Source organism: Ursus americanus, chromosome 30 (assembly GCF_024610735.1).
Source record: "Ursus americanus isolate L20-20 chromosome 30, mUrsAme1.1.p, whole genome shotgun sequence".
Classification (NCBI taxonomy): domain Eukaryota; kingdom Metazoa; phylum Chordata; class Mammalia; order Carnivora; family Ursidae; genus Ursus; species Ursus americanus.
The window spans coordinates 15,533,876-15,547,779 of NC_142156.1; the positions used below are offsets into that span (position 1 = coordinate 15,533,876).

General features: G+C 50.8%; 1 protein-coding gene across 1 annotated transcript in view; it reads right to left on the bottom strand.

The window, feature by feature from the left end:
* Positions 1–372: 372 nt before the first annotated feature.
* RPH3A (rabphilin 3A) overlaps positions 373–13,904 on the bottom strand; it is a 199,171-nt gene continuing 185,639 nt past the window's right edge. Inside the window, exons 19-23 of the mRNA XM_087857336.1 lie at positions 11,000–11,056; positions 10,153–10,307; positions 6,377–6,458; positions 3,422–3,518; positions 373–2,603 (exon numbers count right to left, since the gene is read on the bottom strand). Coding sequence (XP_087713462.1) covers positions 2,473–2,603; positions 3,422–3,518; positions 6,377–6,458; positions 10,153–10,307; positions 11,000–11,056 — 522 coding nt within the window. The 3' untranslated portion in view covers positions 373–2,472. The remainder of the gene's footprint in view (positions 2,604–3,421; positions 3,519–6,376; positions 6,459–10,152; positions 10,308–10,999; positions 11,057–13,904) is intronic.

The window sequence follows — 13,904 nt, forward strand, 5'->3', positions numbered from 1 at the left end:
TTGGCCGGGTCATTCCCTTCCCTGGGCTTTGGGTTATTCCTCTATCAGATAAATGAGTTGATTGAACTAGGCCCTGGCTCAACTCTGTGGTCTCTTTGAGCCTTGACATTGTCAAATTCCACAGCACCCGGGACTCTTCCCCAAGGTTGGGATAGAAGGGAGAAGAGGATAGGTGGGCACCAGCAAAAAGCGTTCTTCTAACAGGGTGTGGATTCGGCCAGCATGGCCAGAGACCACATCTGCCTTGCCCACTGCCGCATCCCCAAGGGCCAGGACGGAGCAGATGCTCATTAGCACGGACTCTCCGAACCGCATCGCGTATCCTGAGGGGGAGGAAGCACTTCCAAAAACCAGAAAGGAAAAACCCAGGCCCCCAGTTTTTCCTGGATAGTCCTACTTTATTTTTGGCTACATCATCACAAAGAAAGGCAGGGGGCGGTTCTGCATGCACTGGAGGGCGTGTGCTCTAGGCAGGGAGGTGGTTACATTTGTCAGGGACAGCGTGTGCCCAGACCGGGGACACCGTGAGCTCGCTGCATGCTGATTCCAGCGCCAATACCAGCGTCAGGCTTGAGCAATGCAGCCAGCATGCTCTCTCCTAGGGGCAAACAGTGGGGAGCAGGTGGGCTGAGAGTGGGCGCCACAGGGACTGGCAGAGGGACAGGGTCAGGGGGCAAGATGGCGGCCAGGAAGTCATCGGCCATCTTGGGGAAAGAGAAGAGCTTGATGTTTAGAAGGTTATTGAAGGCAAGAAATCAGAGTCTTCCGATGAATTGCGCAGGGAGCTGAGGGTGGAGGCATTGACTGGGACAAGTTAAAAGGTTTGGAGAAAGTGAGAGCTTGAGTGTCCATCTGACGACGTCTATGGACGCCAGGCTGTCAGACAGAGGGAGGTGATTTTCGAGGGGGAGGACAATGGAAACCGGGAAAAAACAAGCCTTTCTTGTGGGGCAGTGACAATGACCTGACCCCAGCCTCATATTTGTAATGTACATTCTCATCACCTTTTCCTCCTCTTTATTATTATTTTTTAATTTTTTAGGAAGAAAGACTGAATGATTCGTGATGGAACCATGGCCTTTGGCGTCAGGATCTGTCACTCTCTGAAGCTACAGATTCGTGATGGTATTTTATTCTCTCGATGATTTGGTGAAGAGGGTGCAAGAGATAGAGAGATTGGGGCAGAGCCACAGACGGAGAGATTCAAGGCGATCGTGAGTGAGAGACAGGACTCCAGAGAGCAGAGAAGCAGAGAGTCGAAGACGGCTGGGACGGAGTGGTGCGTTCACTTAACTAAGAGCAGAGGGAGGGGGAAGGCTGGGGGCTTTGGAGAGCCCCCCCCAACCCCAGAGCTCTGGTTTCTAAATGCCTTTTGCACCTCCTTGGGGAGCCCAGGGGCTGAGGAAGCCCTCTACTCGGTCTACACAGCTGGCGAGAGGCCGTCGTGCCCCGGGGCAGCGCCAGCAGCTGGCCCAGCTGGGGGACACCTGGCTCTGCCACCAGGAGATGTGGACGGTGTTGAGAAGCACGGTCCAAACCGGAACTTCAGGGTGGGGCCAGTTTGAGTTTGCTGGTCAAGCGGGGGAGGGGGTGAGGCTGGGTTAAGGTATTTTTTGCTGTTGCTATTTTACCCTCTTAGAGGGAAAGGAGAAGGGGAGAGAGATGGACAGGGAGGGAGGAGTGTGAGGAGCTCAGAAAGAGAGTCTGATGGGGTGTAGGGTTAGGGAGAAGGGGAGGGAAGGGTGGGAGATGGGGGCGCTAGAGAAAGGGTGTTGGGTTTTATTAGGAAGCAACTAGATGGCATCCTGAAAGAGGGGGCTACTAAGCCCCTTTGTGTGTTCTGCGTGTCCACGTCTGGATGCATTTGGGGCCAGGAGGGTGCGTTCCTAGTCACCGGGGAGTTTAAACACGGTGGTCTCTTTTCCGGGCAATTGGGGGGTATGGTGTGGAGGGGCAGTGGGGGCCTGGATGCTCTATTTCCTCCCCAGTGCTGGTCCTCACAGCCTTGTTCCGGTCTGCTGACAGCTGAGGGTATATGCAGACACGACACAGGAAACTCAAGTTGTGTGTGTGTGTGTGTGTGTGTGTGTGTGTGTGTGTGTGTGTGTGTGTTCAAGGCCTGGAGGGTCTAAAAACAGTCCTAAATGATGAAGAACCTTTGCAGTTTACCCAGAGAGGCTGTTAAACTAAAGCCTCCTTGTAAAAATCTCCGCATCCCTCTCCCTCCTGCTCTACCCTAGAGGGACCAGAGAGGGGCTGCAGTCAGGGCCCGCACCACAGCATCGCAGATGGAGGAGAAAGGTCTTTGGCAGCAGTGCCCAAGGTCAGGGGGCACCTCAAAGGCAGGCACAGGGAGGGAGAGGGTGGGGGAGGCAGAAAGAAGAGAGACCAGAGTGCGAAGGGCAGCTGGGTCAGGCTGGTGGGTGACCTGGCACGGGGTGGGGCATGGAGCCGGAGACCTGGGGGCCCATCCTAATCGCTCGACACATGGTTCTCGTTCTGTAGCTGGTGCCAGCGCTCAATCTTCTTGTCCTTGTTTTTCAGACACTCGTACCAGTGTTTTAAGCGTTCTCCCTTGGCCGAGATCCCCAGCTGGCAGCCTCCTGGAGGGCAAGATGGGGAGTCAGAGGCAGGCGGTCAGAGTGGAGGGGACGCATGGGACTCTCACTCTGGACCCAAATGTCTAGTTGGGAAAAACTGCCACCAAGCAGTGACCCCTCCCTCACCCTGGGATCCTTCTCTATGGAGGGCTGTTGTTACGATGTCATTACTACTGGCCTTCTCTGCCTGCACACTAGCTGCTCGAGAACCTGCCACGGCTCCCTATTAGAGTATCAAGTTGTAGCTTCACGCTCTCATTTTCTAAGACCTTCTGTAAGTCACCACCCCACTCACCGAAACTTGTCCCCCACTACTTCTGGGTACCCACCGTCTATTTCCAAAGGGTCAGCTTGGCCACCCTGTGCTGTCCTGCCTCCACACCTTTGCTTGGGCTGTGTCCCTCGCCTGGCGTGCCCTCCCTGCTCCATCTTTAATGACTGTTCGTCCTCGTCATTTGAAGGGGAGCTGGGAAAAATTAGAACCCTCCTCCAGGACTCGCAAATTGATTAAGGAGACTTCCTTTGCACCCTATTTTCTGAAGCCACAGACCCCACTCTCCTCTGTGATTTGATTATCCACTGGAGGTGATCTGTTCAGCAAATAACCAGTCATGACCCAATCGCCCAGCTTTGTCAGCCCTTGCCTATAAAAGCACCCCCAAATTGGACCCAGATCAGTACCGTGGGTCCCGATGTGGCTTTTGGACGATGCGGCCACCAAAAGACAAGGAGTGCCCTGAACCCTCCAAGAGAAGCCTGGATCCTTAAGGCTCTTCTCTCCTGGGAGGATGAGCTTTTTTCTGGGAGTTAGGAGCACTCACCGATGTAATCGTTGGACTTGCCGATGTCATAGTCCCAGACCGAGATGTCCAGGGACTTCTTCGCCAGGTCACTATGTTTGATGTCATAGAAAAACTCCTGGATGCAGCAGAGAAAGACAGGTGAGGGGGAGGGTCCTGAGCCTTCAGCATTAGAAGCTAAGAGGCTGAGCCCTAGGGATTCAGGGACCAAGGGGAGGCCCTTGAACCGGGCATATGGGAGCAAGGGGGCCCTCCTGCTGGAGCCTTTCGCCTGGGCCTGACAATCCCCTTTCAACAAACACTCTGTATAACAAAGTCTCTCAAGTCCTGTAATTCACATTTCAATGACTCTCTAAAATTGGGAAGGCTGATGGGGTTTTTCTAAGAGAGCTGCTCCTGGTCAGGTTCCCTTGAAGGCAAATGGCCGTGAATTCAGTCCTTCCATTCTGGTAGCTTCTGAAGTGGGTTTTCCTCTCTCTATCATTTAGAGATTAAGGGTAGTCGAGGGCTCTGAGGCTGACATGAAAGAGAGGTGCTTAGGTTTCCAGACAATCTGACTTTTTACCTAACTTTTCGGCCTAACTACAAAATTCATTCATGTTCATCGTTAAAACAAACGAGGAAGCTAAAACAAGGTCAAATAAAACCCAATCCCCCAAGCCTGTCATCTAGCTACCCCAAAGAGCCACTGTCAACATTCCCCATGTGCGACCACATTAACGTATGTTTTCAGAAGTTGATATGAATACTGATTGGAATATTATATGAAACACCCGTATATTATATAAGGTATAACATGAGTATACTGCATCGTGACAGCCTTCCTTTCCCATTTTATAACATATGGTAAAAAACCAACTTAGCGTGTTAGCAAGTATCTTTCTGGTTTCATTTAATGCTTGTGTGGCTGTCCCTTAACCTAATCTCAGCAGTTGAGTATTTAGGTTGTTTCCAACTTTCCACCACCATTAGTGATATGCTTGCTAAAAGGCATGATGCAACTCACTCATTGTGTAAATCCACGGTAATTAATTTAGGATTAATTTGAGACATGAATCTCTGAGTTTGAAAAGTCGTAAGATAGAGAGCAGTGGACGTACATCATGATGCCATTTGTGACCAGTAAGAAAGCCGGCTACATACCTATTTGTCTCGTATATTTATAAATCCTGGAAGTGGATAATACAGTTGCTTCAGAAGAAGAGAAGTAGGTGATAGAGGCTGGGGAAGGAGGAGGATTTTGACTGGATACCCTTTGGTACTTTTGGAATTTTCAGATATGTGACTGTATTACCTGTTCCTCAAATAAATGACATTTAAATATTAAAATGTTAAGGCTTTTGGAGCGGTTTGACGAACATCCCTTAGGAAGTTGGACCGGTTTGTTCTCTTACCCATGGTGTGTACATTTCCCCACAGGCTCACCAACACCGGGTACCAACATTTTACAATATTTTTGTGCTAGTTTGTGATGAGATCTGGTGTCTGGCCTTGTTTCATACCTTCTCTATTGCTAATGAGGCTTATTGGCTATTTGGATTTCTTCTTCAGTGACTTGTTCAGACTTCAGGAGAGGGTAGGGCAGGACAGCAGTCGTTGGCTCCTTACTCAAAATTCAGGAGTCAGAGTTGGGACATTAGGGGTCCAGCTGAAAGAGGGCCCTGGGAACAGGACGCCCTGAACTACTGGCCAGTGATGCTCTGAGCTCTGTGTACCAAGAACATTCTCCATTCACGCTCATGTGGGCACATGCATTTCAAAAGCAAAACAACACAAAGCACACTGTACTGTAGTTTCTTGGCCCCCTTTCCAACATTTGGTAAAAGCCAACGCTAGCTGACTCTGATCTGACATCCGATCATTACATTCAACAGATATTTCTGGACCCCTCGTATCTGACAGCTTGTCAACAAGTAACTGAAATCCAGGGGGATAGCACGAGATGCAGGAACATGTAAAGCCTGCAGGGGTTATAACACACCGACTTCTGAAGGATGACTAGCAGTCTGCCAGAGAGGAAGAGAGAGAGATGGAAACCCAGGACAAGGCAGCAGCAAGCACAAAGGCTAAGGGAGTACCAAGGACCCGCGTGAAGTCAGTGCGACTTGAGGACGGGAGTATGAGATGGGCAGGGTGGGACGTGAGTTTGAATGGGCTTGACTGGCACACCAAGAAGTTAAGGAGGCCCTGCTGGGTTAAGCAATGGGGATGAAAAATTCAGATTCGTTCTTTAGAAAGCTCACGCTTATGTGAGGATGGCCCGAACACAAGGAAGGGAGTCAGGAGTCTACTGCAAGGGTCCAGATATGAAGTGCCTGACAAGTGACAGTGAGACAACAGGAAGGGGCACATTCAATGGGTATGTAGATAGTGGCCTCAGCAGGACTTGATGCCCAGGATGGACATGGGGAGTGAGGGAGAGAGAGAGGGTAGTGCCAACTGGGTGGATGGTAAAAGGCATCACTACCCCAATTTATTTCCTCAAAGTTCAGGACCACAAACTATTAAGACGTCAGAGATTATTTCATTCAATCTGTCTCCAAATGCAGCTTCTTCCTATGACATTTCTAATCAATAGGCTTTTGTCTTAGGCTTGATTCCCCCTGGTGACAAGGAACTCATTACCTATCCTTTAGATAATTCAAGTGGACCTATGAGAGAAAGCTTTTTTAAAAAAATATCTTATTCATTTTAGAGAGAGAGGGCATAAGCGGGGAGGGGTGGAGCAGAGAGGGAGAGGGAGAAAGAATCTGAAGCAGACGCTGCACTGAGCAGGAAGCCAACTCGGGGCTCGATCCCACAACAGCGAGATCATGACCTGAGCTGACACCAAGAGTCGGGTGCTCAACTGACGACGCCACCCAGGCGCCCCTGGAGAAAGCTTTTTTGGTGTGCTTTGTAACATTCTAGTAGGGAGCTTGTTCCTCTCTCACACACAGGCCGTCTCTCGGCGTGACAACAATGGGGCAGCCTTACCTCGTTAAACTCAGGATTCAAGGTTTTCTTCTTTATTTGAGTCTTGTGTTTGGCTTTCTTTCCCATGTCCGGTTTCAGCCAGCTGAGAGGAGACAGAGATGCTATTGTGGAGGAAGTTTAATGAGTAAGATCAGCCTCTTGACCCCAAAGGCTCCTTCCCGAGTCAGGAGAATAACTGAACAAACCAGAAAGTGACTTAACGTTAATATGGCCGATGTGCATCAGAGCAGCTACCGGGCACTGTGCTAAGCACCTGGGGGATATTTCATTCTCAACACACCCCGATGGTAGAGCTACAATCACCCCTTTCACAGGCAAGGAAATTGAGCACCCAGGGAAGTTGAGACATGGGCCTCAGGTCACACAGCTGGGGACGCAACCCAGTGGTTGCCTCTGGAGTCTGGCTGTTAGCTAGTACTTGACCCCCACGGATCAGATTGAAAGCCTGGATGGCGGTGCCTAGAGTTGCACGATTACCCCTTAGGCTGCCCCCAAGTCCTGGGGAGGCAGTGACTGTATAGAGAGAAAGGAGAAGATGCAAATCTGATTATAATCAATCCTCCTCAAAACTACTCAGTTGCTCAGTGCCTTCCCTCTGACCTCAGGGTAAAGTTCAAAATCCTTGATATGGCTTTTAAGGCTCCATATACGATCAGATCCTTGCTCCAGCCCAGCCTGCTCTTGTGCTATGCTCTTCACCCCACTCCCCATTCACTCTCATTTCCACCCCAGGGCCTTTGCACATACCATTTCCTCTGCCTAGATGGCTCTTCCCCAGTGTAAGCATAATGCCTGGCACATAGTAGGTGCTCGATCAGTATTTTCCGGGCAAATAAATTAAATGGGCCAAAAACTCCTAAGAGTTGGGACATCTGGATTCTGATTGAAGCTGTCACTAGCTGTGCAACTTTGAACCTAAGTGTAGCTTCGGCATGCCTCAGTTTCCCAATCTGGAAAGAGGGCAAACATTTTTCTTCCTTACTTACAGAACTGCTTTTGGGGATAATTTATTAGTTTTTATTGAAGCATAGCTTCATAGTGGACACACAATGTTACATTAGTTTCAGGTGTACAACACAGTGACTTGACAAGTCTATACTAGTGCTGTGCTCACCGCAAGGGTAGTCACCATCTGTCACCATGCAACACTACTGCAATGCCACTGACGATATTCCTTCTGCTGGGCCTTCATCCCTGTGACTCGCTCATTCCATGACTGGAAGCCTGTACCTCCCACTGCCTTTGAGGACAATTTTATTATTTTATTTTATTCTATTTTAATATTTATTTATTTATTTATTTATTTATTTAAGAGAGAGGGAGTACATATAAGCAGGGGGAGCAGCAGAGGGAGAGGGAGAAGTAGGCTCCCCGCTAAGCAGGGACCCCCACACGAACCCCCCCACGTGGGACTTGATCCCAGGATGCTGGGATCATGACCTGAGCCAAAGGCAGATGCTTAACCGACTGAGCCACCCAGACGCCCCTTGAGGACAATTTTAAAGAAGGGAAACAAAGGGGGGACTGGACGGTATGAAGTGCTGAGCAAAGATAATGGGCAATTTTGATTTTAAAAATCTTTACTCGATCTTAGACTGATTCATGGCCTCCTGTTAGCCTCTCCACAATGGCTACCTGGGCAGCTGTTTGCGGGTGACCACAGCAACGCTCCTTCTCAGGGATTGGGTGGATGGGAGAAGGGGTGGTAGGGAGAATTATTTAAGAAAAACAGTTTGCCTGTGGCTGGGATGTAACAGAGTGCTGGACAGCAGCCCATGAGCTAATTTTCTTTATTGGACCATATGAGAAAACAAAACCCAATTACTCCTAGAAATCAAATTCATCCCCAACTCATGTGTTCTTTTGTTTACTAAATCCTCATTCAAAGGAAATCCGAAGCAAAGTCTACCCTGGCCTGATTTTTTAGCCACAACCCTAAGGGGAGCACTGCTTTCTATTATGAGGGGGGTCAGTGGGAGGGAATGTCTCCAGGGCCGGAGGGAGCATCAGTAAACACTCTTTGCCATGAGCAGGAACAGCAGGGGAGTGACTCATAACTGTAACGGCAGATGCTAATTGAGCACTTACTATGTACCAGACCCCATGACAATGCTTCTCTCAGATCTCCAACTGCAGGGGCAAAATGGGCTGGCAAGGTGCTGGGCTCTGAATTCACCACTACGTTTTCGCTGTGGCTGCGCTGGCCCTGGCTTCCCAGCCGGCACCTGGGCCAGCAGGGACCGGAGGCAGCCCCACTGCCGGGAGATGCAGGGCTCCTACAATGGGCGCCTTTGTGCTCAAGGATTCCCCATCACCTGAGCTGACACTTCCTCAGAACTGTACTGCAATCTGAGACTCTTTCTGCCCAACCGTCCTCCCAGCCCCTTCCTCCTCCCCACCTGCTTCCCCTATGGTCCTCCTCTGACTTCCTCTCAATTTTTCTTCACAGGTGTTTTCCCCAATAAATCTCTTGCACATCTCATTTAGCCTGGGAGTCTGCTTCTTGGAGGGCAGAACCTAATGACCAGTATTCCTCTTCCCATCTTACAGATGAGGACATCAAGGCCCAGAGATGTGAAGGCACTAGCCAAAGTCATACAGCTAGAGAATATTGAAGACTATCGGCTCTAAGATTCAGACCCAGGCGGTCTGGATCCAGAGCCCAAGCTTTCAATCATATCCATAGAAACACACATTTAGCTGCCACAAGGCAATGCAGAATTCTACCGAGAGTAGCCAAATACTACTGTGCTAGGCACATTTTGAATTGCTTTCTATCTGATACCTTCTTTGAGCCTTATGCCTTGTGCCCATCCTTGGACGTAAATGGAGCTACTGTCTCCATCATAGCAACGAAGAATCTGAGGCTCAGAGAGGTTAGGAGAACTTGCTTATAGTTACACAGCTAGCAGGTGGCAGAGATGGGAGTGGAACCCCATGTGTGATTCAGTGGTTGCCATGAGAATGTGCTGGGCGGACCTCCAGCTACAGCATCACTGACCGAGGCCCCAGCTGCTGCCCTTGGAAACCCAGCCATGTTCGTGCCAAGGCCCCGCTCCCGGCTGATGACTGAAGGTGGCAGGAATATTATGGTACTCCTGCTCCTAGGAGACGCGGGGCTTGTCTGATGGCTGGTTTTGGCCTTGAGGACTCTGAACTTGCATCCAGGATGCTTCTACTGGCCCGTCTCTCCCCTCCGCTCACATGAGTCAGACTTGCATGGTGGTCTAGCAGCCCTCCCGTCTCCCTCACTCAGGCATTTCTACTAGTGAAGCCCTGGTCTGTTGAATCCCATCTTGGCATCATTCCAGAGGCTCTGGACTAACACAGATAACACGACTCTCTGACTCCCCATGGTGGAGATTCTGGGAATAACCCAAAGTCTAAGGCCTTTTCTTTGAGCATATCCAGATTGCACTGGGAAAAGCTGGATTGCTTCTTTGGCGGTGGGGCTCTGGACTGCTGGAGGGACATGTTGCTGATTCCAGGGGGCTGCAAATGGGGTTACTGAAACCTTGTTGACTGCCTTTCTCCCACCGGAGGCGACAAAGCCCCAAAACTCCTCATATGGACAAGTGACACACTAGTCTGACTGTGTGATACTCCAGACTCACACTCTAGCCAGTTCTGCACATTGTCTCACTGTGTGACCTTGGGCAGGTTCATTTCCCTCTCTGGGTCTCAATATTCAGTGATCTTGGGGAAGCTCTCTGGGTTCTCCCTTTGCAAGGATCTAGGACCCCCTCTGGGGTTCATTTACAGTCCCAGTGACTCACAGCTTGACGAATGGATCTGAGTAGCCATTGGCGTCCATGGCGGCCAGGTGCACGCAGCGTATGATGCCCACGATGAGGCCTCCCTGCTGTGTGCTGTACATGAGGGACACCAGGATCTTGCCACGTTCCTCTATGTCACCGATACGTTCTACCTGCTGTAGTAGGAGAAGAAGGCGTATGAGCCTAGGAAGAGGAGGCGGCCAGGCAGCAGGACGGATGGCTAGCGTTAGGGAGGAGCCTGTGGAAAGCAGGAGGAGCTAGCCTGCCCCAGTGTGGTCAGCACCACGGACAGCAGACACCCCCCAGTCTCCAGGGACCAGCAAGAGGTGATAGCAACATTGGTGAAAGTCCAGGGCACATGGGTGGGGGGGGCTTTCCTCTGACTTAGACAAGGACAGAGCCCTGCGTGATCACAGGTGGGGCTGGACGATGGTTCCACTCTGAGCTCAACCAGTCTTCCCACAATCATAGTCCCTGGGTCCCAGGAAGGACCTGGGCAAAGAGCACAGACGTGTAGCCCAACCCAAGCCTCTGCCAGCCTGCCCTGTCACCACGGAGGGTGGCATCACTCTGGTCCTGCAGAACTTCCAGCAGAGCTTCTGCCAACAAGGCAGGAACTCAAGGGTGCGTCCTGGGTATGAGAGGGTGGGCCCCTGCAAGGTGGGGGCTCCAAGTGGGAGGAACATCCACTCGGTCTCATGTTCTAATGCATCGGGCAAGCGTACCTCTCTCATGGTAAACTGACAGGCAAGTGGTTTTAGGAGAAAGAATAAGGAAGGGTCCAGGAGGGAGAGAAAAGAGAGATGGCAGACCCCGACTGTGGCTTCAATACCCACTCAGTGCTCACCTCCTCCTCATAAAGGGCCATGCCTCGGGCTGACCCAGTGGTCCCGGCACGCTTCATCTTGGAGGAAGGAAACAGAAGGGAAAGATGAGTCTACGAAAGACCAGAAAACCCTCACCCTTCCATTAGCATCCAGAGCCAACTCTCCAAGCTTCTGTGGCCCTCCAGCTTTTCCCCTTTTAGACAAAATGTATATAACGTTAACCATTGGACAGGCCATGTTAATGCACACCAGCCTATGATATAGGGTACATTACTAACCCATTTACAGATGAGGACACTGAGAACCAGAGTGGTTAAGCCACTCGTCCAAGGTCACACAGCAACAAGTAGCAGAGGCCCCCATACACAAAACAGATAAGATTTCATCTGCTCTGGTAGAAGTGGCATAGGGGTCTTGGGGTCTGAGTCACCAGGTACTTCTTCCCCCATGGCTCCTAAGGTTCTTTTGTGGGATTCTAGTGCTTTGGGGAACACCATGTGAAAACCACAGGCTAAGTCCAACCTCCCCACTTTAGGGATGAGGAAAACTGAGATCCAAAGGGGAGGGGAAGCACTTACGAGGCCCCTGCCCTCAGTGGGGCACATGGGGGTAGTTGGTGGTGGGATGGTTAAGGGCAAAGAACAAAAGAAGATGATCAGTAGGGTCCCGTGGCTGCTCCTGGCCTCTGCCTGTCCTGCCACCTTTGTGCCTCTGGGCTGGCTGCATCCCTCACAGCAAGATGGGCAAACTCAGGAGCTGGAAACCCAGGTGGGGGCCTGGCCACCGTCCTGACCAACTGGACTCACTGAGTGAGGGCTGGAAGAAGGGGCCTGAAGAACCAGCTGTTACAGGCAAAGGCCCAGAGGAAATGCCTCACTCTTAGGATTGTCTGTAACGATTTATTTGGAGCCTGGCATTTGGTGTAAATTGCTCCTTGCAATTTTCCTTGTCGTGTCTTGTTCTTTCGCCTGTGCTATACAAATGTGGTGTGGCTCGCAGATATCCCATCCTCCGGCCGGCCATCTGGTGGGAGGATGTTGCAGGATTTCCCCTCCTGCCCGTGACGGCGTCCCCGTGGGGAGCTGGCCCGCTGCCCAGGCGGAGCAGGTGCCCTGGTGGCTGCTGGAGAGCTGGGCTCTGGCCGGTGCCTGAGAGCACAGCCACTGACTTGTGGTATGACCTTGGCAGCTCACTCCCCTCTCTGGGCCCAAGGTGGCCCATATGTAAAAGGGGTGGATTGGATTATCTCTAAAAATAGATTGCTGGGTCCCACCCTCCCTCACTAAGTTAGGATCTCCAGGGAGTTCTTACTTTGTAAAGCTCTGGTTTAAAAATCTCCCGTTGAGAACTGTGTCGTGGCCACCACTGTTCACGGTACCACACGGCTTGCTACTGCCAGCACGGCCTCTGGCTCCCCCAGCGCCAGCCGTGGAGGAGGGGAAGTAAGGAGGTCTCTGGCTCCTACTGTCCTCATAGCACCACTCACCATCGTGCCCTCCACCGAAGGGCTGAAGAAACCTCATTGTTACAGGCCAGGCACCGTGGCTTCTCCGTGAAATCAGATGTGATCAGAAATCCACTGAACTTCTGACGCACAAAGTTCCTTTCCAGCGGCTGGGGGGGTGGGGGGGATTGCTCAGGACTTCAAAACAGATCTGCGCGTCCCAGGGCAGCTCTGTGTGCACTGCAGGAGGCCAGGGAGACCTCCCTGCTGGGTCTTTTTGAAGACACCAGTCTGTGTGTTCTCCACGCCAAACGTGGAACGACTGAGCCCAAAGACACCCAGCGAGCACGCCGCGCACGTAGAAACGTGCTTGAGACTCCACAAAGACGGAAACCATCTCATTCTTTAAAAAACAGTGTCTTCCTGTTATGGGTAGTTCTGAGCATTAGATATTTTCTCTTCCCTGGGGTCAAAAGCTACTGCGTAATGACTGCCAGTGGAAAAACAGGGGACAGACTCAGGTATCGGCAGTGTTTCTGTTTTCATCTGTGTGTGAGCTTTTAACAAATGTGGGGACCTAAGGCACGAATGCAAGTCAAGATCTGTGGACCCTCTCCAGCAGGGTCGACTATAACCACGATAAATACACCTGCTATGCTTTTTCTGGACAATGCCAGCATTTGGGTGTTTGGTTTTTTTTTTTTTTAGATTTTTTAAAAATTATTTATTTACTCGACAGAGATAGAGACAGCCAGCGAGAGAGGGAACACAAGCAGGGGGAGTGGGAGAGGAAGACGCAGGCTCATAGCGGAGGAGCCTGATGTGGGGCTCGATCCCATAACGCCGGGATCACGCCCTGAGCCAAAGGCAGACGCTCAACCGCTGTGCCACCCAGGCGCCCCTGGGTTTTTTTTTTTTTAAACGAGGGAATTTCTTATCGATGGCAGCTAACTGGTGTTGGCGGCGTTTTTCTCAGGCAGCGGATCCCAGTGAAGGGATGGATGTTCACTATATTTTTCTAACTGACTTGCCCTGCCTGCAAATACCTGTTTTTAATGATGTCGATCTCTTGTGCTGTTCCTGTAACTTTGTTATTAAAATACACTAAACTTTAAAACATAAAAATAAAAATAAAAATCTCCAGTTGATTCCGAGGCCTGGCCCAACTGGAGAGCCTCGGTTTGGTTCCTGTTCTTTCCCAAAAGGCGAGCACCACCCCTCACGGTAACAGACCCATCGCTTTATATGGGCTCTCACACCAATCCTTAGAAGACCCTATGAAGTTGGTACTTACGACATGATTCCATTTTGCAGATGAGAAAACTAAGGCCTAGAGAGGTTAAATAATTTGGCTCAGACTATAAGTGGCGGAGCCTGAGATTCAGACCCAGGGAGTCTGGCTCCAGAGCCCGTGCTCTTCAGCACCCCGAGACCTGGCCTCCTGTCGATCTGCACGGCGTTTTATGAATTCGTGACTGACA